The following is a 24,116-nucleotide window of genomic DNA, read 5'->3' on the forward strand; positions in this document are numbered from 1 at the left end:
TTACTTCATTAAATGTGATAACCTTTGAAGTGACAACCAAACCCACGTGACTGAAGAGACTCAGCCAAATATCTGAACTCTGCTAAGCCAGCGACTTTATCAAGGTTATTGGGAGAATCGTAGGCTTAGAGAAAACCGGAAGGAGGAATGTAATAAAGAACTTTATGTGACTGAATGTATAACTCACTTTCACTGGATGAACAGAAACTTTTTGAAGAAGTTTAAAATATTATAAAAGAGGACTCTGTGTAGTTTGCAAAATCAGTATGAGTGGATATAAATTCTAGTAAAAGAGGACTTGAAGTAGAGGTCAGAAACGCGATAACCAGCTAATTCTAGTTGGCAGAATCACAGTATTTTAGAAGTCGAATGCTGTTGGTGAGCTAGAGATTACTCACCTAAAGTTCCCATCACACCCAAAATATTTTATATCCTGTTATTTTGTTGTGGCACACGCCAGTTTGGATTATGAAGGCATGTTTGCACCTAACTGAAAACAGACAGAAAGATAATGAGGCTGACAAGGTGCTCCTGGGAATCCAATGCCTTGCACAGTGATGGGATATTATCTGGGGACTTTGGACAAAAGAGCATTTGGTTTACCATAAGGTTATACTTTGTGCCAAAAAAAGTACTCTTCTGTACAGTGCACTGTGCGTTAAGCACTATACCAGGAACCTGGCCGTGTGCTATTTCTACGCTCCTTTTAGAAATGGGTTCAGGGAAGTGATCTGCCAGCCAAGATGATGAAGCCGGGAGCAGCTGTGCTGTGGAGCTGTCGGTCAGTGCCGTGCGGAGAAGCAGAGACAGCGGCTGGGTGCGGTGAGTGCAGTGGGGTCGCTGGTGAGGGGAGGCCCGGCTTCCCGGGGACGGAGGGGCCGTGGGGTGGGCCTCTCCTCACTGCTCCTGCTGAGTTCAGGTCCTGGGTGCACAGCTGTTGAGATGCTGTCCTGTTCTTTAGTTCTCCATTTATCCTTAAAATAAAACCTCATCAACTTAAGTCCCTGAGGTTCATGCCGGTCCCTGAAACCTGAAAGGGCCTCATACAAAGCTTTAAAAGCTTCAATATTTTTTTATTGTTAAAAGTATAACAATAATAAGCCATTTACAAGTCCCAAAGCACCAGAATTAAGAACACATAATTTTTATACACACATTTTTCATACAAAAGGTTGATCTTTATAGGCATATGAAATAAATAATCTGAAAATCAGCAGCACTGATTGCAAAAATAAGTATCTTGTTCTCTGACTGTCTCAAGGTGACCAGCCTCCTATGTAGCCAAAAGGTGAGGTGTTTGACATCTGTTCTGAGCCTGGGTGGCAAGTCTCTGGCGGAGGTTTCTCACTCTCTCCATGAGATCCTGTTCCATGGCGTCCCAGTGCATTTTTCTCTGGTTTAATGAAACTTGGAAACAAAATTTAAAATTAACAGTAGTTAGTTTGAGCAATGGTATAGCGTTTAAAGATAAATACGTTGCAAAGACCAATAATGAATATTCTAAACCAAATTTCTTACACGGAAAAGCCTAACGTATTACCTGGTCCTGTGAGGTTCCATTTGCAAGTCAAATATTTGGTGGATTGAGCGAATGCTATTAGAGAACTTATTTGCGTTTGGTTATCTTTTTTTGGGGGGGGGGATATAGATTAACTTTTAAATCAGGAAGAAAGCTTGTCTAAGAGAGAATCTGAGTTTTTTACAATAGTAAGTTTTTTCACCATGGTGTTTATTGTAATGAGAAAATTCCAAGGTGCCAAAATTAATAGTGAAATATACACCATGACCACTTTCTAATGATTCAATACATAAATGAAGTACTTTCTACAATGACCAACACAAGGAAAGTCCAGAATCAAGCTTAGAACATTACAATGTGTCTAAGTGTAACAGCCATTTCATTTTGATTTAGAGGGGTAGTAAATACTGGAATTCAATAAAGAAGCATCTTAAAAACATACTTCTCTGAAACTTACATACCCAAAGAGCTCCAATTTGTGAAAACTATTTTCCCCCAAGGAATAAAACATTTATGCTTTTTCATTTTGTTGCCAAGTAAGAAACTTGCCAAATGTCAACTCGATTTTGAAGTTTAGAATATCTAGTTAAAAATTCTGATGTGTTGGAGTAGAGAACAGTTGAGAATCTTCTGTACTTTCATCTGACTTATGCATGACCTTTGGTTAATTTCATATCCTGACACAGTGTTTAGAGATGCACGTAAGAGTATGTATGTTAGTGAATGTATTTTATACCATACTGGAACTCATGACTTGTTGTTAGGTGTATTTTTATAAAGCTGGTCTTTTGGGGACATTCTATAAAAATCTGTTCTTCTAAAAGAACTCAAAGGACCTTGTGAAGTTCTGCTTCATTTATATGACAGTTTTATTGAAGAAGTGGTTGAAGAGTCTGAGTTTCCTGTCCTCTCCCCTCCTTTTAAAAACAAATCAAGTCCTTTACAGGGGAAACTGTTAGCTCCTTTATGGGCTAACGCTGTGACTGCATTTCTGGAAGATGTTTCCATTCTAGCCCATCCCTTCCAGAAATAAACAGAAACCTCCAGTGAATCAAGTCAAGGGATCAAAAGGCAACTGATCAGCACGGAGCCCTTTGCCCTTAGCAATTCTGGGCGAGCTGGCCCCGCAGTGCATCTTGGAGTCCAGAGCAGACTCATGTTTCCAATGGTTGCTGGAGGCAGCTCAGCCCAAAAGAGGCAAGCAAAGGCAAATATGGAATAGCTCTGAAAACTAATCCTGAGATTTTCTTTTCACAAGGATGTGAAACAGCAGTTACGAATATCATTCAGTCAGGGACAGACTTCCGCCAGCGCCTCCAGCTGCGCTTCGGGCAGCAGTGCTGTGCTGAGGAAACAGTCACATTAATGACGCCTGGCAAACCTTCCTTACTTGGGGTTTGGTCTGACCCAGTTTTCCCCCAGCTGGAAACTTGAGAATCTTGCTGCTTCCACTTTAGGATTTCCATAATCAGTGCCCTGGGAAAATGGTCTCAGTGTGCTGTAAGTATAATTTAAGCCACAATCTTGCCTTGTTATTGTTTAGTCGCTGAGTTGTGTCTGACTCTTTGGGACCCCAGTGGACTGTAACCTGCTAGGCTCCTCTGTCCATGGGATTCTCCAGGCAGCAATACTGGAGTGGGTTGCCATTTCCTTCTCCAGGGGATCTTCCTGATCCAGGGACTGAACCCGTGTCTCCTGGGTTGGCAGGAGGATTCTTTACCACTAAGCCACCTGGGACACCCCCACTCTTGCTTAAACATTGCTAAATCTAACATGATAGGAGACATCTTTCTTGTTCATTGACTTACTCTGTGTCAAGGACTCCATTTCAGAAATGTCATTTAATTGTGAGGTTCTAGGCAGACAGCCTGAGGCGACCTGTTCATCTCGGCACTTGGGCACTACAGTTATAAAAGTGGAAAAAAAATCAAAGAGTAGAGTGTATAGAAAGCCTTGATTAATTCCAAATGGTCCCTAGTAAATTAAAATTGCCAAGGATAAAAAGCCCCTTACTTTTCTACTCTGGGAAGAATGTGGTCACAATTCAGAAGGCAAACAAATTGCCATTACTGAGAATTATAAGCTGAGCTGAAAGTAAAGTACTTTAAAAACACCTTTAGCAAAAACAAAAAACCAACAGACAAGTGAAAAATACAGGTGCTAGGACAGAGATCCCAAACAATTGCTGGGAGAGACTATGCAATGTGGTTAGCAAGCCTTTCTTGAGAACAACTGGGAGCTCATCACTATTGGCTTTACCCAAGCGGGACCTGATCACAGGACATAGCACACCAGACGCAGCGATGGGCAGGTTTTACCCGTGCTTCTTAAGACTGGGAAGCATGGCAGCGTTCCACACCTCGCCAGTGCCTCCTATATTTTTAATCCCCATCCTTTAGCTTTGTTTTTGCTGTCTCCTAACTCCTACAGGTTTACATCCAATAAGGTACTAGAGTCTTTATTTTTTTGATCCTAACGTCGCTTAGGATGCCCCTTCCTTTGTACTCCTGTCACTAGGACCCCAAGCCTCCACGAGTCGGACCCAGACTGCTTGGGTCACACAGACTCAGCAAGGTGATGCCTGCTTTTACCTGGGCTCAAGAACTTCAGCTAATGGTTTCAACTCATAGTTTTAGCTCAATCAGTCTTTGCGATAACGTGTGTGCATGCTAAGTCGTGTCGACTCTTTGCAACCCCAACTGGAGCAGGTTGCCATTCCCTTCTCTAAGGGATCTTCCTGACCCAGGGATCAAACTCCTTTCTCCTGCATTGCAGGCAAATTCTTCACCCCTGAGCCACCTGGGAAGCCCAAGGAAATGGATTACCAAATGACTAATTTGAACTGGTGTCGGAATAGAATATGAGTCATCTTCAAGTAACTGAAGGGCTGTCATGTGGCAGAGGTAGTAAGTGCATTCTCCAGAAAAGTTTAACTGTAGTTTATTTACAATGTTGTATTAGTCTCCAGTGTACAGCAAAGTGATTCAGTTATGTATTCTTTTTCATATTCTTCTATATTCTGGGTTATTACAAGATACTGAATACAGTTCCCTGTGTCATACAGTAGGTCTTTATTTTACATAGTAGTGTATGTCTCTGTTAATCCCATACTAATTTATCCTTCTCCCCCTGCTTCCCCCTTTGGTAACTATAGGTTTATTTTCTGTCTGTGAGTCTGTCTGTCAATAAGTTCATTTGTATCATTTCTTTAGATTCCATGTGTAAGTGATACACTATTTGACTGTCTCTGGCACACTTCACATGGTATGGTAATCTCTGTGTCCATCCATGTCGCAGCAAATGGTGTTACTCTTCCAGGCTGAGTAGCATTCCACTGTGTGCATGTACCACATCTTCTTATCTAGCATCTGTCAGCGGACATCTGAGTTTGCTTCTGTGTCTTGGCTATCGTGAATAGTGCTGCAGTGAACAACGGGGCGCATCTATCTTTTTGAATTTGTATTTCTGTCTTTTCTGGATACATGCCCATGAGTGGAATTCCCAGACCATATGGTAATTCTATCTTTAGTTGTTTTAAAGGTACCTCCACACTGTTCTCCATAGTAGCTGCACCAGTTTACCTTCCTTCCCATCAGTTGTGTAAGAAGGTTCCCTTTTCTCCACACCCTCTCCAGTATATTTTTAGAAACTTTTCTGATGGCCATTCTGACCAGACAATGGGCTTCCCTTGTGGCTCAGCTGGTAAAGAATCTGCCTGCAATGCAGGACACCTGGGTTTGATCCCTGGGTTAGGAAGATCCCCTCGAGAAGGGAAAGGCTACCCACTCCAGTATTTTGGCCTGGAGAATTCCATCAACTCTATGGTCCATGGGGTCAAAAAGAGTCAGACACAACTGAGCAACTTTCACTTCACTGACCAGTGAACAGTTTTTAATCCGAAGATTTACAAAAAGAAGAGTAGATTCAACTATATATAAGGAAGGAACAATTTTTAAATAAAATAGTGGTAGAAGATGGGATAAGGCACTGTGCTCACAGCTCTGTTAGTGCTCTGGCATAGGCTGGGCAACAACCACTGCAGAGATGACTCACATATCAGATCCTGCCAAGTCTCATGTGTCCTCCCAAATCCATCCTGCCCACAGCTGCTTAATTCATCCTTCCAAAGGGCTGGGTTATAAACATGGAGGGGCCAATGGTTCCCTCCTTTGCTTATAGCAACGTTTCAAACACTGCGGAGCAGATTCACCTGTAAAACTTTAAAACAAAAATCTAGCTTTCCAGTTTCTATCTTAGATCTATGAAATTAAACCACCATTGGTCAGGCCCTGAATATATATATTTTTTAATAATTTTATTTGTTTTTGGCTGTGCTGGGTTTTAGTTGCTGCGTGGGCTCTTCTCTAGTTGCAACGCCCAGTGCTCGGCCTCTCGTTGCCGAGCACGGGCTCTTAGGGCGTCTGGGCTTCAGTCGTTGGGGCAGGTGGGCTCAGGAGTTGGGGCTCCCGGGCTCTAGAGCACAGACTCAGTAGTAGTGGCTCACGGGCTTAGTTGCTCCATGGCAGGTGGGATCTTTCTGGACCAGGGATCAAACCTGCATCTCCTGCATTGGCAGGCGGATTCTTTACCACTGAGCCACCAGGGAAGTCCCTGAATATGTATTAAAAACAAAACAAAACAATTTGTAATGCACCTAAAAAATTGCTGGTCACTTGCTGATTATCACAGAAAGGTAAAAGGTGAAAGTTCTTTTTTGTATACTTCTTGTACTGTAGCTTGCTTATTTCCTTCATTTAATTAAAGTATTTATTTTAAAGCCCCAAAGGTGACTCTTATTATTTAAAATTATCTTTTTCTGAAGTGGTACTACATGTACCACACAAAATTCAAAAGGAGCAAACTAAATTTCCTTCCTTTCCCTAACCGCATTCCTTGGCTGGGAGGGAAGCCCTGTTCTCGGTCTTCCACAGGTCACTCTGCTGTCTGCCAGGCTGGTAAACAGGATGAAGCCCAACTGCTCAGCCTGGCACTGAAGGTCCCTGTCACTCTCTCGAACCATCCTTGTATGGAAGCCCTCTGCACCAGTTAGCCTAACCTGAATCACCATGACAGGCAAGTTTCTGCCACTGATTAATTATTTTTAACAAGTTCTGTCTCGGACAAGGTGGTACTAGTGGTAAAGAATCTGTCTACCAATGCAGGAATCATAAGAGATGTGGGCTTGAACCCTGGGTTGAGAAGATCCCCTGGAGGAGGGCATGGCGACCCTCTCCAGTATTCTTGCCTGGAGAATCCCAAGGACAAAGGAGTCTGGTGGGCTACCGTCCATGGGGTCGCAAAGAGTCAGACATGACTGAAGCGACTCTTATACGAGGGTAGCTCATGGAGGCCTTAATTGGTCAATCCACAAAAATGGTAAGGAAATGGGGTGTGTGTGTGTGTGTGTGTTGGGTAGGTGTGGGTGTGGGGGTGTGGGTGGGTGTGGGTGGGTGTGTGGGGGTGTGTGTGTGTGTGTTGGGTAGGTGTGGGTGGGGGGGTGGGTGTGGGTGGGGGTGTGTGTGTTCCTGAGAGAGATCCTTGGGGAAGCCTGCACACCCTGAGGGGTTAGAAAATGGTGTAAATCAATGTTAGAACTGTAACAAAATTACAGATCACCTAGTCTATACTCTTCTCATTTTACAAATGAGGAAACACCACCAGGAAACACTTCCTAATAAACACAGATTAAACACGAGTAAATAAACTAACCAGGACACAGCTTGGTGACTCTGGCTAAGTTTATTTGAGCCGTGTCTTCCTTTGCCATGAAGCTGGGACTAGGTCTTCCTGTCACCTCATCATGAGATCCTGCCTCCCTGAACGGTCCTTCCACTGCTCCAGGCTCCTCCCTTTCTTCAAGGCCCTGTCATTTTAAAAACCTGGTCCAATGGCTCCGCCTGGCCACCAGCATTTACTAATGTCATTAAAACAATACATTTTGTCAAGATAATCCACTTACCACAAAATTCACCCCTTTGAAGGGTACAATTAGTGTTTTTAGTACACTGAGGGTTGTGTAATCATCACCACTAATTCTAGAACATTTTCACCATCCCCAAAATAAACCCTGTACGCACTGGTAGCCCACTCCCCTACCTCGCCCACCTGCAAATCACTAACCCACTTCTGCCTCTAGAGATTTGCCTATTCTGGACGTTTCATGAAGAGAATCATATAACATGCAGCCTTCTGGTCTAGCTTCTTTAACTTAGCATAAGATTCTCAAGGTCCATCCATTTTGTAGCATGAATCATTTAATTCCTTTTTATGGCTAAGTAAAATTCCATTGTATGGGTATCCCAATTTATTTTATCCATTCCTTGTTTGATGGGTATTTGGGTTGTTTCTCTTTTTTTTTGGCTATTATGAATACTGATACTGTGGGCAATTAAGTATATAAGTTTTTGCAGGGATCTATTTTCAGTTCTCTGGGTGTGTGTCTAGGAGCAGAACTGCTGGGTCACATGCAGCCTCTCTGTGTTTAACCTTCTGAGGAACTGCTGGACTGTTTCCCGCAGCGGCTGTGCCACACCGCATTCCCACCAGCACTGCTCTGGCTTGGCTGGTCCTTGCCCATACTGTTAATGGATTACATCGATGCTAACTGATCCCCGTGGATGGAGGAGCCTGGCGGGCTACAGTCCATGGTGTCGCAAAGAGTCGGACACAACTGAAGCAACTTAGCATGCGAACACAATGACTAATTTAAGCTGAATAGCTCTTCATATGTGTGTTGGCCATCTGAGTATCTTCTTTGGAGAACTGTTCAAATCTTTTGCCCATTACAAATCTGGACTAATTTTATAAGACATTGCTATTCAGCTTCAATTTAAGTTTACAGGCCTGGGATTTTAGGGTCAGTGAGGGCCACTCATATTGTCCAGAAGGTTCCGTTTTCTGGGAAATGGTAAGAATATCCTCCCCATTGCTAAGAGAGACTGGCACTAGGGACCATTTAAATAACCAGTCTGTTGTTGGCACACTTGCCTGTTTCCACTTCCTGTGCCTCCTTTCCAGCTCTGAGTGACAAACCAGGGCAACCACCTGTTGCCTTGGGAAAATGCCATTTTCCCAATTATAGCCAATTATCCCTCGGTTTTGGGATTAAATGACATGGACTTAATTTCTATACCCTGATTAAGGCAATGATCAAATCCGTATACATATGCCTATTGAAGATGGATGACTATCAACCAAACTCCCTCTGACTGGTGAAACCCAGGGATGTTGACAAACGTAGGTGACAGAACAGGAAGGCACCGTGGAGGTGGCAGACCCAAATGTAGGAAGGCGATGCTTGCAGGCAGTCTTCTGCGGTTCCTTCCCTTTGGCTATCTCTAAATTCAGAGGTTCCTGAAAAGCGTCAACGGTTTTCTTCTAATGTGGGGGTCAGTGTGACAGGGTGAGATGAGGGAGTAAGGCAGCGCCAGCCAGTGGTTGGTATCTTCTACAAGCAGGTTTTAAACATAGCTTGCCTAAGGGCTCTCAGTACTATTTGAGACCTAAACTCAAAAGCATGATAGGTAATGAGGGGTTTCAAAAGCAGCCTAGTTAAATGAGCATGATAGCATCTAATCTCTATTTTTACTTTTCAAATTTGTGTACTATAAAAGTAATTAAGGTAATACACAGCTACATTAGTCATAAAAGCCCCGAACTAGACATAACCCTGGAGAAGGCAATGGCACCCCACTCCAGTACTATTGCCTGGAAAATCCCATGGACGGAGGAGTCTGGTAGGCTGCAGTCCATGGGGTCGCTAAGAGTTGGACACAACTGAGCGACTTCACTTTCACTTTTCACCTTCATGCATTGGAGAAGGAAATGGCAACCCACTCCAGTGTTCTTGCCTGGAGAATCCCAGGGACGGGGGAGCCTGGTGGGCTGCCGTCTATGGGGGTCGCACAGAGTTGGACACGACTGAAGCGACTTAGCAGCAGCAGCAGCAGACATAACCCAATGTCCACTAGTTAATGAATGGATAAATAAAGCATGGAATACCCATACAGTGGAATATTACTTAGCATTAAAAAGGAATGAAGTACTGATGCCTGCTACAACATGGTTGAACCTCAAAACATAATCCAGGTGAAAGAAGTCAGATACAAAGGACTACATATTCTATTTACATGAAATCTCCTGAACAGGCAAGTCTATAGAGACAGGAGTAGATCAGTGGTTGCCAGGGGCTGGGGGGAGTGACAGGAAATGAAGTATGACTGCAAATGGGTATGGGGTTATCGGGGGTGCTGAAAATGTTCTAGAGTTGATTGCGGTGATGGGTGCACCACTCTGAATATATTTAATATATGGTAATACAATACCACTGAATTATATACTTTGTATAGGTGAATGGTATGGCATGTGAATTATATAGCAATAACGCTGTTATTTTAAAAAGTAGTACATACACATTTTTAAAAGACTGAAACAATATAAGGTATAGTAAAATAAAAGTTCCCTGTATCTGTACTGTTTTAGAATTTTAAGTTACAATTTTGATTTTTCATTGAATGCCACTGTAAGTGAAAAGTGAAAGTCACTCAGTCATGTCCAACTCTTTGCAACCCCATGGACTATACAATCCATGGACTTCTCCAGGCCAGAATACTGGAGTGGGTAGCCTTTCCCTTCTCCAGGGGATCTTCCCAACCCAGGGATCGAACCCAGGTCTCCCACACTGCAGGTGGATTCTTCACCAGCTGCCACAAGGGAAGCCTTGCACCGAAACCTAACGTTTGATTAGACCCTATGAGAAGCTTCCTCATGCTATTTTCATGAACTACTGTTCTGAGGACCCGTTACGGGCAAAGCACACTTTTTTTTTTTAAACTAAAATTAACTAGATATAGCACTTTGGGAACAAATTATATTCTCGTATATTAAGGGGATGCCCAGGACCATGAAACCATGGAATAAAACAGAATTTTATAGAATGGTTGAGAAATTTTTCTTGGAGCTTTTTTTAAACAGCCCCACCTCCTCAGCCCAGTCTTCCCAACCAAAAAATAGTAACTAGTGATTATCTTTCAGCTGAGCAATAATTTGACTAGACATGCCAAAACACATGTAAGGATTTATCCATGATAAGAGACCATATGAAGTGAATGAATGTATAACACTGAGAAGGAATGCTCACCTTTATCACACGGATGCTGAGCATCATGTATCTCTTTCTCTAGGAACCATCTTCTAGATGTATCTGAAAGAGCAGCAGTTTTCTTTTCTGATTTCAAATGGAAGTCTTTTTCTTCAGCTTCCTCCCACTAGATACAATTAAAAAAAAAATGACATAACGATTGTGCTAAATGCAAGTTCCTACAGTGAAATAAGCCTGTTTGTTTCCTCTCCTTGCTATTAGGTAGTCTGGGTCCCTATCCTGGCTCAAGGCTATTGAAGAGCCTTGAAAGCAGAGGCACTTCTGACGTCCCTACCACTCAAAGGCTCAGTGCCACGTAAACATGTAGGTCCCAGCTGTCACTGAAATAATTCATTTCAGTACATTTCAGATCTCAACTATTAAGGGCTTGAGGTGTTTTGTTTTTGAGTTTTTAAAATTAATGGGTGGAAAGGTGTTTTTGCGAATGAAAGACATACTCCAGGAAGTTGTGCAGAAAAGTTCAAGGACGCAGTTTTCCTGATGATCTTGGAGACAGGATACCAACCCTGGACTGCCTACTCCAGACTTCTTCATGTGAAAAAGAAAAATATTTCTATCTTTGCTTGTAGTTACAGTTATTTTGGGTTTTGTTACTAGTAGCTCTCTATACATTTCCTAACTGTTCAAAGTCTTTTATGTTATTAGTATAAAAAATTCAGTGAATTAAAGTGCTGGTATACAATGAGCCAGAACAAATACAGAAAGCTGGAAAGTTGGGACACTAATGTAACTTAGAAAGACACTCATTTTTGTCACGTCATTTTTGCATGTGCGCATGCCAAGCTGCTTCAGTCCTGTCTGATTCTTTGCGATCCTATGGATTGCAGCCTGCCAGGCTCCTCTGTCCATGGGATTCTCTAAGCAAGAATACTGGAGTGGGTTAGTCATTCTTAGGTGGCATCAATATTGGACTTTTCTGAGCAATACCTGTTAAAATTAGATCATCTTTAAGATGTTTTCAAACAAAAATTATTTGGTTTGATGCTTTTGCCACTTGATTATATACTATTTCAAGATTTAAATAATTAACAAGAAGTTTATAACATCATTCTTACCTTTTTAGCTTCCCCGTCCATCATGGCATTTAATACTTCTATTTCTTTCTTCCTGTTTTTCCGAAGGAGTTTAGCTATTTCCTGGTAACATTCATTTCGGTGTACATCACTGCACCTTTGTTTATGTAAAGCTTGAATTCGCCAGTCAGTATTTAGACATGCTTGTTCCGCTTTTGCCAAATTTTCTTCAATTAACTAAGAATTCGTAAATTTCAGAAACAAGATCAGACTTGAATACATAAAATACGGTAGGTCCATTCAGTGTCTCCAAGTGTCCAGTACAGATGTTCACAATCTTGGCTGCATATTAGCATCACCTCAGTGTTTAAAATAAACCGATGACCAGGCTCCAGCACAAACCAACTAAATTGATCTCTGGAGCAGTTGGATACTGGTACTTCCAGAGCACTCGCCAGGCGGTTCTAACGTACAGCCAAGGTTGAGAACTTCTAGGCTAAGGGGCGGAGAGAATTAAACAATTTCCATGTTTTAATCCTTTGAAAAGGAGTCAGAAGAACTTATCTTACAGACTGGACAAAAGCCTGTAAGGAAAAAAGGTAGGGGGCGTTATTCTTGGGGAAACAGTCAAGGCACAGAACAGAGGTAGGGAAGTCTTACACTCATCCCTGGCTTTTGGGACAAGGCCTGGCCCTGCCACAGACCTGTTTACCATTTTGCTAAAGGGATAACAAAGTTCTTCCCTGAAGGCCTCAAATTCCATTTCAATTCATTTAAGTCAGCATTTCTGAAAGATACCCACCCCCCCCGAAATTCTGTAAGTTTAAAAAAATTTCTCAAAGATTCACAATGTACCATGTATCTTCAAATCTGGCATTGAAAAGCCTAACTTTTAAGACAGCTTTTTCAATACTTGTCATCCCCATTTTATTTAACACTAAGTTACTGATATTTTACAGAATATACTTGTAAAACGCTGGCTTATATACCAGGCAGAGACCTGATGTTTTGCAACTAATCTACTCAGGTGTAATTTCTAAGACTTAACAATGTAGGATGGTATCATTCACAAAGTTATTTCCCTTGTATTTTCTTGCAAGTCTTGAAATTCTCAAGGAGTATAAAAGACACATGGATATGCTGTCAGTGAAACCTGCAAATAAAATAATGTTGAGTTTCTAGGAATTATGATGACTGAAGCAAAGAAACTAACTTTATAGGGTTCAATATTGAATTACTTCTTTAAAAAGAACAGTAGATGGAACTTCTCCCCTCTATAGAGATACTAAATTTACCATATTTACCTTATGAATTTTTTGGTTCTGAGTTTGATCGGTTTCTATCAGTCTATGAAACATGTGTTCTTCAAGATCCACTTTCTGTCTATAGGCATCTGCATTTTCCTTCATTTCTTTTGCAACAGCTTCTTGATTTCTAGAGAGATTCTGTTTAAAAAAAAAATCACCAATCGATATAGTAATAATGCTAGAACACAAAAATGATTTTTCTGTTTTTTTTAGAATACCTAAACTATAATCATCTAATTTTCAAAGTAAAGAGCAAACAGTGGTGAGTGACATCAGTGGAAATAAGAGTAACGACATCTGAAAATTCTCTCATCTCTAAAGCACCGAGATCACTGGCAAAACAAGCTTTTTCAGAACTCTGGAAACTAACTGAAGGCTTGCAGCAATCTGGGGAGCATTTATTCATAGAAAATGGCTGAGTCTTAGATGCACTTTATGGCATTTTAAACTTGTGTTACTCCTATTCCACACCACACCTAAGTTCTGCCATTGGCCTTGAAAACTGGTAGCCTGACAGTCAATGGAGGGGGCAAAATGGAGGTCCTTCAAATTCCCATTCCCAGAGAACTGTCATCACTTGACCAAAGCTGTTTTTATTTGTCCTGACTCAGAACTCATGTACAGCCTTTCCCTGGGGATGTTTGCTGAAACAAACAGGGGAAACTGTTGAACATCGTGGCTGTCTGAGGCAGTGGATCACAGAGCAAACAACAGGCTAATCAAAAAGCTTGGTAGGAAAAGCTGGGGAATTAGATGTCTACACGGGGCCCTGAAATGCTCCCGTGGATTTCTAGGGCTTTAGAAGGCTATGTGCGTGTGTCAAAATGTGCACATGCCAAGGGCTGTGTGAATGCTCAGACCTGAGAAGGTCCTCAGCTTTCAACTCTGGTGAATTGAGGTTTTATAAAATCAGGAAATGAATGCTGTCAACTGCCTAGCTGAGTGTGGAAGGTGTGTCACCAGGTGATGTACACACAGCCCCTTGGCAAAGGCTGGAGGCTTACTGGTTCAAGGGACCTAAGGAAATCTTTGTCCAGTCACCAGGTTACCTGAGTAGAGATTTCAGTGACTATGCATGACAGAAAATACTTTAAAGAATTTAGAAAAGTCACTAAGTAAAGAAACAACAAGAAACCCTAGGGAAATAAGAGAATCTGATTTCCAGATTTGTCTTATTATTTAAAATATCTCGTTTTCAACAAAAAATTACATGATATAATAAAAACTGAGAAGGTATGGTCCTACATACTCTGAATAGACATTAATTACATGACCTCCAAGGAAGACAGAAAAATGGACAATTAACACATGAGAAGATGCTTGACATCATTAGTCATCAGGTAAACAAGTCTAACTGAGGAACATTCTACAATATATCTGGCCTGTATGCTTCAAAAATATAAATGTCATAAAATATAAAGACTCAAGAATGGTTCCAACTTAGAATAAAGAGACATACAACTGAAAAAATAGATCATCTTAGATTTCGTTTTGCTCTAAAGGACATTTTTAGGACAATTGATAACTTGTGAATAAGGTTTTTATAATAAATAATGTTAATTTCCTGATTTTGATCATTGTACTATGTGTAATAATCCTTGGTTTTAGAAAATATAAACTGAATTTTTTAGGGCAAAAAAAGCATCAAGTCTGCAACTTACTCTTAAACAGTTCGGAAAATAAAAATGTGCATATATGTAGATTGAAAGAGAATGATAATGCAAATTTAGCAAAATGTTAATATCTGAGAATCTAAGAGAAAAATTTTTGAAATTCTTTGTATTTTTCTTGCAAATGTTCTGTTAATTCTGAAATCATGCTTCTGGTGCCACCACCCCACCTCCCACAAATGACAGTTAAAAAAAATAAGCTTAGTTCAAGTGAATTAATTCTAATTCAAAATGATAAACTCAGTGAAAGTGTCAATCTCTGGGGCTCAGATTTAGAAAAAGTTCAGTGCAGAAACTTTAAGAAGTGATTTAGTTAAGAATGGATGCTATGTTTTAAGTCTTATTTAATGTGAGCAACAAATAATCACATGCATGTTTGCGTATCATATGCAAATACCTGTTACATATTTGTAGTTATCACTGATTTCAAACTCAGTCTGACTTTAAGAGGGTTGGGAGAAGTGAAAACTTATGGTTTCAATATCAAATAAGTGAGTAACGTAATGCTTTTCCTCAATAATAAATATTTATATCTGTACCAAAGTTCCCTTTTCCAGTGTCATGGAAACTGAATTATATGTGCTAAGGTAGGTACCTGATGATTTGATTCCAGAAGGTTCAAATTTAAAGTGTGCTTTATAGCTCTTGTCTGATTTACCTTATAGGATCCTTGTGAAGTACTGGGTTAATTTTGCAGTCACTATCACAGATATAAGAAAACGTAGTAACTTAGTAAAAGATCCTGAGGCAAAATCTGGGGCTTACATCTGGTGCTTCAGACACTAGAGTAAGTTGTTAAGAGAAACATGAATTAAAGAATTACAACAAACTCTGTGCATTCTGGCTACCTTACAATCCTGGATAACACTATACTCTTTTTGAAAAAACACAAACAAAATGAACATTTAAAACACCTTGAATAAATACAGCCTAAAAAGAGTCTGTACAAACTCTGCTTTTCCAAACACTGGAAATTGTTGATTTATACCTTCTCATAAAGTCTTTTTTGTGATTCGAGTTCCAGACGTCTCATTTCCAGGTCTTTGGCTGTGGCAGCAATTTCTCGATCTCTCATGTGTACCTATGGCCAAATAACAAACTGTGAATATCAAAAATAAGTAACAAAAATAATTTTTGTTTAATAGATTTAATAATCTTGTAATATGAACAAACCACTGAAAGCATTTTAAAATAATAGATATTGGGTTTTTCAAGCCAGAGTAATTCACAATATATTAACATTCACTGTGGAATCCAGAAATAATGTCTTGAGTTAAAGTTAAGTGTAATTTTCTAAAAAAGAAAGCACAATTACCATATGCTCATTTGCCCAGGCTGGGAGAACAGATGGCAGTTCTTTCCATATTACATTAGCCATATTATGAGTTAGAAAAACTTGAGGAATTTAAATTCACAGTGGATGAAAATATAAAATGTTTAATCTTATTTCATATAACATTTACTTAATGTTCTTTTTGATTAAACTGTACTTTTCTAAATTCAGTTTGGCAACGAGTAACTCCAAGTCAAAGTGTACTGTGGTCTATTCAACCTGTGTGTGCCCTGCTTGGATTCAGCCAATTTAAAGTTCACCTTTCTCCAAAATTTGTTTACTTGGAAGCATTTCATGCCTATACCCTAGAGGGTTTGGATAAAGGACTCTTTACACAGAGAATCTTCGGAAGTGTCTTAAATACTTGGCTGCCTAAAGTCCTCATTTTTGGGGGGGTGAGAATAACACAATATGTGTTTCAGAACAAAAAGTAAAACCCATTAGCATCTAATCTAAACATATCACCTAACCAATACACAGTTAATGACTGCGTTACTATTTCTGTGCACAAGGCACAGTGTTAGATACTGTAGGCACACTATCAAATATAACAGAGAAACAGCAGAAATGAGAATATGGTGGGATGTGCAAGGACACACATCCAAGGAGTTAAAAAAACCACAGACTGAAAACCAGTTCAACTTAAAGAGGCTCCTGAGATAGCAGTTAGCTCAAATGAGTTAACTGGGATACTTGAGTTGATGGAGCAAGAGTAGTTACAATGCTAAGAGGCAGAGGAGAAGTTTGGCAAAGCAAAGAATGCTTTTTAGGAATTTCAATTACAGGAACTCTCTAGCTCATGAATTTTCAGAGGTACAAAGCGCTTTGTACCACAGGAAAGCAGATCAGCTCTGCTTGCTACTGACAGATGTGCCACTCTGGACTCAAGAAGTCTCTCCTCCTGGCCCCTGGATCGTGAGCAGAGATGCTCCTGCAGTTTGGCAGTCTCAGAGCTCACTGTCAGGACAGGGAGTGGGAAGGGCAAGAGGCGGGAAGGGGGGGCAAGAGGCCGATCTCGCCACTGAAAGGACTTGACAGGATGCTTTCACCGAAACACTGCCTTAACTATCTCAAAGGGATAAAGAGATCACAGAGTTCTAAGCCCGAAATTACTTTTGGGGAAGAACAGACTTTTCTAGAATAATCAACCTCATTTACTAGATGAGATTATTAAAAGGAATCATTAGATTTTAAAGACAATTTAAAATTAGTTGGCTTTAAACAAAGCATTATCTCATGCTATAAAAAGAAATGATTATTAATATATTAAAAAATTTCATATGTGATCAAAAGCAAGTTTTAAACTCTAAATTAGTTTATAAATTCAATGCAATCCTAATGAAAATTCCAATAGGATGGGAGGATTCAGGGAGAGAAGGAGGGAGAGAGAAAATTTTCAGTCTATTTGAAATGATAAACATTTGAGAATACTGAGGAAAACTGAAAAGTAATGAGGCCTACTAATTAGTAAAACAGTACACAGGTGTTATTCCAACAGTGTGGTCCTGGCTTAGGAGGAGATCCAATTTATAAGGGAACTGAACATGTAATAACCATCAGCTGACAAATGACTTTTGCTAATATTCAACAAATGCTGTTGGGAAAATCGATGTGCCTTTGGAAAGAAGTAAGCTTGGTCCCTAACTCACTTCTCACACTTATCAATAATTTTCAGACATCAGGGGCTGGCAAACTTCTTCTGGAAAGGGTCACAGAGTTAAATACTTGCGGTTTTGTGGCACGTAGTTTGTTTCAGCTGTCCACCTCTGCCATTGTAGCACAAAAGCAGCTAAAGGAACATGTAAACAAGTGTGACTGTGGTCCAATAAAACTGTGTTTATGGCCACTGATATTTGAATTTCATATGTTTAGAAAAATCTGATTTTCATGCCATGAAATATTCTTTGATTTTCTTAAGCACTGAAAAATGTTAAAACAATTCTAACTTATGATGAGCCTTACAAAACAGGTGGTCTTGTAAGAGTCAGATGCGCTGCTGCACAATAATCCACTGATCCTTAAGACAGAGATTAAAAAAACAACAGAAAAACACAGAACTAGAAAAAAACTGCCTAAGTGGTAACACTAATGTGCTAAGTCTCTTCTGCTACTGCTGCTAAGTCACTTCAGTCGTGTCCAACTCTGTGTGACCCCATAGACGGCAGCCCACCAGGCTCCGCCTTCCCTGGGATTCTCCAGGCAAGAACTCTGGAGTGGGTTGCCATTTCCTTCTCCAGTGCACGAAAGTGAAAAGTGAAAGTGAAGTCGCTCTGTCGTGTCAGACTCTTAGTGACCCCATGGACTGCAGCCCACCAGGCTCCTCCATCCATGGGGTTTTCCAGGCAAGAGTACTCGAGTGGGGTGCCATTGCCTTCTCCATAAGTCTCTTCAGGTGGGCCCAACTCTTTGTAACCCTATGGATTGTAGCCCACCAGGCTCCTTTGTCCATGGACCTTCCCAGACAAAAATAACCGGAGAGGGTGGCAATTTCCTTCTCCAGGGGATCTCCCTGATCCAGGGATTAAACCTGTGCCTCTTATGCCTCCTGCTTTGGCAGGCAGGCTCTTCACCACTGCAGCCATGGTAATACAGCCTTAAATGGGAAGGTTAATAAACATGACACAGAACCTAGGCGTCATAAAAAACTAATCAAGTTGGTTATCTGAAAATTAACATATTTTACATGACGAAAAAAAGACACTGTAAACATTCTTAGAGACACGCAACACAGAGGAGAACACAACACAAGAACATTCACAACAGACGGAGGATGAATGCCCCGACCTGCGGGCGACACCCAGATGTGACCAGCCTAACTGAGGTGTGCAGCGAGTATAAACTGACTGCTAGATTTCAAAGACTTAGTACAAAGAAAAGGTAAAATAGCTCAAAGATGTCTGTATACTAATTACATATTGCAAAGATAGTTTCAAATAAACCGAGTTAAATGTTATTAAAATTAATTTCACCTATTTCTAAAAAAAAAAAATAAAATAAAATAAATTTCACCTATTTCTTCTTACTTTTTAATGTGGCCATTAGAAAATTTAAATTACCCACATGGCTCACATATTTCTGTTGGACACTGCTGCCCCAAATGATAAAAGAGCCTGTGTAAACTGATAGGAAAAGGAGTAACTTGGTAGAAAGATGGACAAATGATTTAGTTATGCAATTTACAAATCTACAAATGGTAAATGAAAAGATAACTAATATCAGTAGCAAAAAAGAAAAAAACACCTACCCCAAAACCAAAAACCATTTTTCACCTATCAGACTGGCAAATAGTAAGACTGATACACTCCAAATTGACTAGGGCATGAGTAGTCTTATACTCTTAAAATAGCTTACGTGGTTTCATCTTTGGAGGACAATTTGACATTCCCTGGAATTTACTCAACAAAAATGTGTGGAAGTACTCAAAGATTTGTATTGAGAATGTACAGTCTGGCACTGTTTTGTACAGCAAAATACTGCAAACAACCTAAATATCCAACAGCAGAGGATTACATAAGCAATGACATGGCCACAAAATGGAATACCATGCAACCATAAAAAAAATTTTTTCTCTGGGGATGAAATGAGAAAAGTAGAGAAGGTCCATTTGTAACTCTAGGCTATGTGTAAATTTTTATATTAAAAAAATATTTCCCTTACTTCACAATTAACTTCATGGTTAACTGATTATTTCCATTTTAAGAGAACCAGTCATCAAAGACCCTTGTCAACTTGACTCATTTTCCTGAAATTTCTAAAATATGTAACCATTAATAAAATACAAAAGAGAGTAAGAATAGCTGGGGGATGGGAGAAACTATATAAAACTAAAGGAGCTATTTAGTACACATTGTGAATTCTAGGAACAGTATTTAACTTGAAGGTATTTGTTACATTTAATTGAGAGTAAATGGAGATAATGTATGAGAGTTAATAATAAACCTTTCTCTCAATTTCATCATCCAGTCTTCTTAGCTCCATTTCATGCTGATCTTGTTGAAGCTGCAGGAGGCGTCTTCTTGCAGCATCTTGTAAGTGCATTTCCTTTACTTTCAACTCTCTTCTCACAGCAGCTAGTCTTAAACACACAATACATCAAGAGGAAAAAAATAAAATCATTTCCAAATATGTATTTAAATGGAAAAATACTATGTTCCACAACAATGAAAGGCCTGAAACTTATTTTAGCCTGCTTTCCCAATTTAACTGGTGCCATCATAACATGGCTATTTTTATAATACGATGAAAAGTGCTCAGTTAGAAAACAAATCTGCATTCATGAAAATGATAAGTGTACATGACTATAGCCAAATTATAGCTAAACTGGCTGTTTCTTCATTCTTAAATGTTCTCTTAATAGGTCTACTACTCAGACCACTTCAGTACAACTGATATCTTTTACCTGAGAAAAGAATGCCAAAAAAATACTCCAATGTTACCAAAGACTATGATTATTCTTTTAGAATTTTTGCAGAAGGCTAATGGCTCAGTTCAGTAATTTTTTTTTTAACCCACACCAGAAATCTGTTTCATAAAGTCCTATCTAAAAATAATCAATAAACACTTACAAAAGTGATTTTACCAATAATTAGGGTTAGTGTTAACGCTTATCCCACAATCTTAATCAACTTAAACATTTTGCCTTATGTTTAAGGCAATACTTACTTTTGAATAGCATACTTCTGAATAAGCATTTAGTATTTCTTTCCCCATCCTCCAAAGTATGAAATGCACATGAGAATAGCATTCTATGTTTCAATTTTTAAGTCTCATAGGTATGTTTAAAACACAATTTTTAAAAATTATGGAAAAAAAATCACGCTCCTCTTTTAATTTTAAAATTTTCTGTAATTCTTAAAAATTGTGTTTTAAACATACCTGTGAGACTTAAAAATTGTCTGTTAATCTATGTGACTTAAAACTTGAAACATATTTACCCAGCACTGTGGTATAAGGCATTTCTGTCCACTGTAAAATAACATTTCTAAATAACAATATCCTTCAAGGTACCTTAGATCATGTATTTACTTCTGAATAATCAGAGCAAGTTATATCATACTCAGTATAGTTTTAGAATTACATTTTATTATAGGCCATTTTTTGGAAAAGTGTATTACAGTTTCTTTTTATTAACTTAAATATATGCTTAATGGAAATAGCAGAGTTGGGTAATGACATATATAGTGAAGCTATATATAATTTCTCAAGTGAAAAATGAAAGTAATACAAATTATTAAAATAACTCAGATGTCCAGCTTTTTTCAAAGTGCTAAACACACCTCTGTCTTTGCTGTATCATCTTTTCCTCCTCTTGTAAGAGTATTTCTCTCCTTGCTTCCTCAGCTCTACGAAGCAGTTCCTGTTTTTGGCACCAAGCTTCATCTTCAGCTCTTTGCTGGTCTACTTCAGCTTGCATGTCTTCAACTGCCTGCCTAAGTTGATAATGTTTATTATTGTAACAAAAAGCAAACAAGGAAACAGTAATTTAAGTCCAAGAACAACCGCAACACAAAACGCACACCTGATTAACATGTAATTGTTTTACTTCTATATGCAAAAATATCTTTAAAGATATTTCCTTCAAACTCTGATTTTATGCAACTGCTTAATAATTTACATGTATTTTTCATAAAACCTTTTTATTTATAAAAGATTTTGTTTTTATCAAAGAACAACCAGTATTACCTCTCTCTTAAGTAATCCAATTCATCATTCCGTATTCTTTCTCGTTCTTGTGTCTGATAGTCCACAATGAACTTGGGATACTGATTAAACACTGGATATTGCCCTTTTGTCAGTGCAACAAAAGCATCAAGCATGCTGTCCGGATGGATGTCAGTTGGTGTGGTATTCAGGAGACGATACACCTCTCTAATTACAGCACTTATATCCAGGTTATTCCGATGGTGAAAAAAATACTGTAAGAAAACTTTGTGATTAAACGGAGATTTATAGAGTAAGGCAATTATAGTCATGTGTTATATAAAAAATTATACAACAATTTACTCATTGAATAAAACAAATTTAAACATGTAAATCTGCCTTTAGCTTTAAGAGGTTTGTTTTTTTTTTGCAAATTCACTGACGCTTTTCTTAACCCAAGTTTTAAAATGAAGATCCAGTTTCATGTTCTCAAAAATGTAATAAAATTATACAACCATATTATGAAATTGTGAAATAACACTTCTCAAAAATGAAGGCTTCCTTTAAAGTAACAGACTGTTTCAACAAGACAAATTCTTCTACTAGAATTTATTTCTCTTCAAAATCCAAAATACAACCTAAGCCTTTGAAAACAAGTTTGATTTTCAAAAAATATCTGATAGTTTCCACATTATCTTGTTCCACTGCCAGATCTAAGTTCTAATAGACATACACACATACATACATATATGAATGCATCCTGTGCTTGTGAAGTGAAAATAAAATTTGATAGGAACCACAAAATAAGTAACAAACAAGCAAAACCAACTTACTTCATCCTGTCTACCAAAAGAACCTCTTCACTTAAAAACTTCCTCCAGTGCTTTCTTTTAGTCATTGTCCCACTAAGCCTCAAAATTCTCATAGTTACCATCCTGCATATGTAATAAACAACCAGATGATCACGGACCAGTTGGGTTACTGATAAGATCACGCACAGAATGAACAACTACTCAATTGTTAAACGTCCTTTAAATAGGCAAAAACCATGCAACTCCAATATTATCATGAAGCTATGATTCTAGGTGAGCAGTCAAGCTGTGACTGACTGTAGCTATGTAAGGGCAAGGACGCAGTGGTATAACTTGTTCTCCACTCTATTCCTACCATCTGGCACCAGGACTTGGTGCAGGACAGTAGGCACTCAATAAATAAGACGGGTTTTTTAGTTGAAACAAATGAAATTTGAGAACTATGACTTAACAAGGATATGTACCTCAAAATCATCTTTACGCTTACAGTTGAGCAAAGGTGCTCGAGAACATATGTTGTAGGCCACAACAGTCATCAGGAGGAATGAAGGATGGTTGGAAAAGACATTATCAAATACTTTGAGCCACTCCTCTCTTGTCAGTACTTCTGAGAACATAGTTTCAAGAAGAGGCCATGCATACAGCTAAAATAAATAAGAAAAAAAATGTAATAGTTCTTGAGAGAAAAGTCATAACAGTCATTGCTAATGTGCTCGTTTGGTTTAGATACTAAAATCATTATATTAAGAACATAATTATGAAAAGAACTACCCTAATTTGGGTTCTTCTTTATAGACTTTCAGGAAAGCAGTTTAATGAAGAAAAATAATGGAATATTGTTAAAAATATAACTAGTATTTTTTTATTATAGACTTTTAAGAAAATAGTTTTATTTATACCAGAACCAATGTTAACTTCCAAAGTAAGCGATGTTATTCTAAAAACCTTACACTTCTTACCTGGGAAGTTACATCATGATTTATGAAGTGTTGCAGGAGTTTCTTGTCATGAAATGCCAAAACATTTTCTATCATACTAAGAATATTGATAGGAGGATTAGGAAAATATTCAAACCAGTGTTGACACCAATTGACTATGAAGAAAAAAATTGAAAATTTATCTTTACCTTTCTGTATCATTACAGAGTTTTGCAGTTTTTAAATGTATCCACTTTTATGTCCTCAATATGCCCATTAATAAAGAAAACATGACCCTTTAAGTTCTAGAACAATAGATTTTATACCTACATCACGTTAACATGGTATTTTAAGTTTACAGAAGTTTTCCAGTTTCTTCAGAGCCAGTCGATGAGAAAGTGTCAATTAAACAAATGAACCTTCCCGAAGTATTCTTTTTTTTTTTTGGTAGCTACAAGGCTCTGGTTCCTGCTCACCTGCGTGAGACCTGTATTTAGATTTCCCCTGGTTAACAAAATGACCCTCCTAAAAGAGGTCCCTATTTAAGTCTTTGATACATGTGATCAATGTTAAATGGCAATCTCAAACAACTAAAATTCATACCTAATTAAGAGTCCCATTTCTAGAAGACTGTTCTGTAGCCATGGTAACAGGTAACCACCAAGGTCTGGTTTTAAATCTAACTGATCAATCAACAACTTATTTCAGTAAACATGACTTTGAAAACCAACCAATCAGTGACAGC

The 24,116-nt window shown here is 38.8% G+C and overlaps 1 protein-coding gene across 14 annotated transcripts in view; it reads right to left on the bottom strand.

Moving 5' to 3' along the window:
* Nucleotides 1-1,052: 1,052 nt before the first annotated feature.
* TBC1D31 (TBC1 domain family member 31) overlaps nucleotides 1,053-24,116 on the bottom strand; it is a 62,888-nt gene continuing 39,824 nt past the window's right edge. For 7 of the 14 annotated variants that reach the window (XM_069599952.1, XM_069599958.1, XM_069599957.1 and 4 more), the window contains 11 exons: nucleotides 23,414-23,547; nucleotides 22,919-23,098; nucleotides 21,685-21,917; nucleotides 21,279-21,431; nucleotides 19,942-20,077; nucleotides 15,658-15,750; nucleotides 12,997-13,137; nucleotides 11,735-11,929; nucleotides 10,659-10,785; nucleotides 3,328-3,420; nucleotides 1,053-1,407 (listed from right to left, as the gene is read on the bottom strand). In XM_069599952.1, the coding sequence (XP_069456053.1) occupies nucleotides 1,274-1,407; nucleotides 3,328-3,420; nucleotides 10,659-10,785; nucleotides 11,735-11,929; nucleotides 12,997-13,137; nucleotides 15,658-15,750; nucleotides 19,942-20,077; nucleotides 21,279-21,431; nucleotides 21,685-21,917; nucleotides 22,919-23,098; nucleotides 23,414-23,547 (1,619 nt within the window). In that variant the 3' untranslated portion in view covers nucleotides 1,053-1,273. The remainder of the gene's footprint in view (nucleotides 1,408-3,327; nucleotides 3,421-10,658; nucleotides 10,786-11,734; nucleotides 11,930-12,996; nucleotides 13,138-15,657; nucleotides 15,751-19,941; nucleotides 20,078-21,278; nucleotides 21,432-21,684; nucleotides 21,918-22,918; nucleotides 23,099-23,413; nucleotides 23,548-24,116) is intronic. The other 7 variants (XM_069599955.1, XM_069599960.1, XM_069599947.1 and 4 more) reach the window with 1 other exon arrangement.

Source organism: Ovis canadensis, chromosome 9 (assembly GCF_042477335.2).
Source record: "Ovis canadensis isolate MfBH-ARS-UI-01 breed Bighorn chromosome 9, ARS-UI_OviCan_v2, whole genome shotgun sequence".
Lineage (NCBI taxonomy): Eukaryota > Metazoa > Chordata > Mammalia > Artiodactyla > Bovidae > Ovis > Ovis canadensis.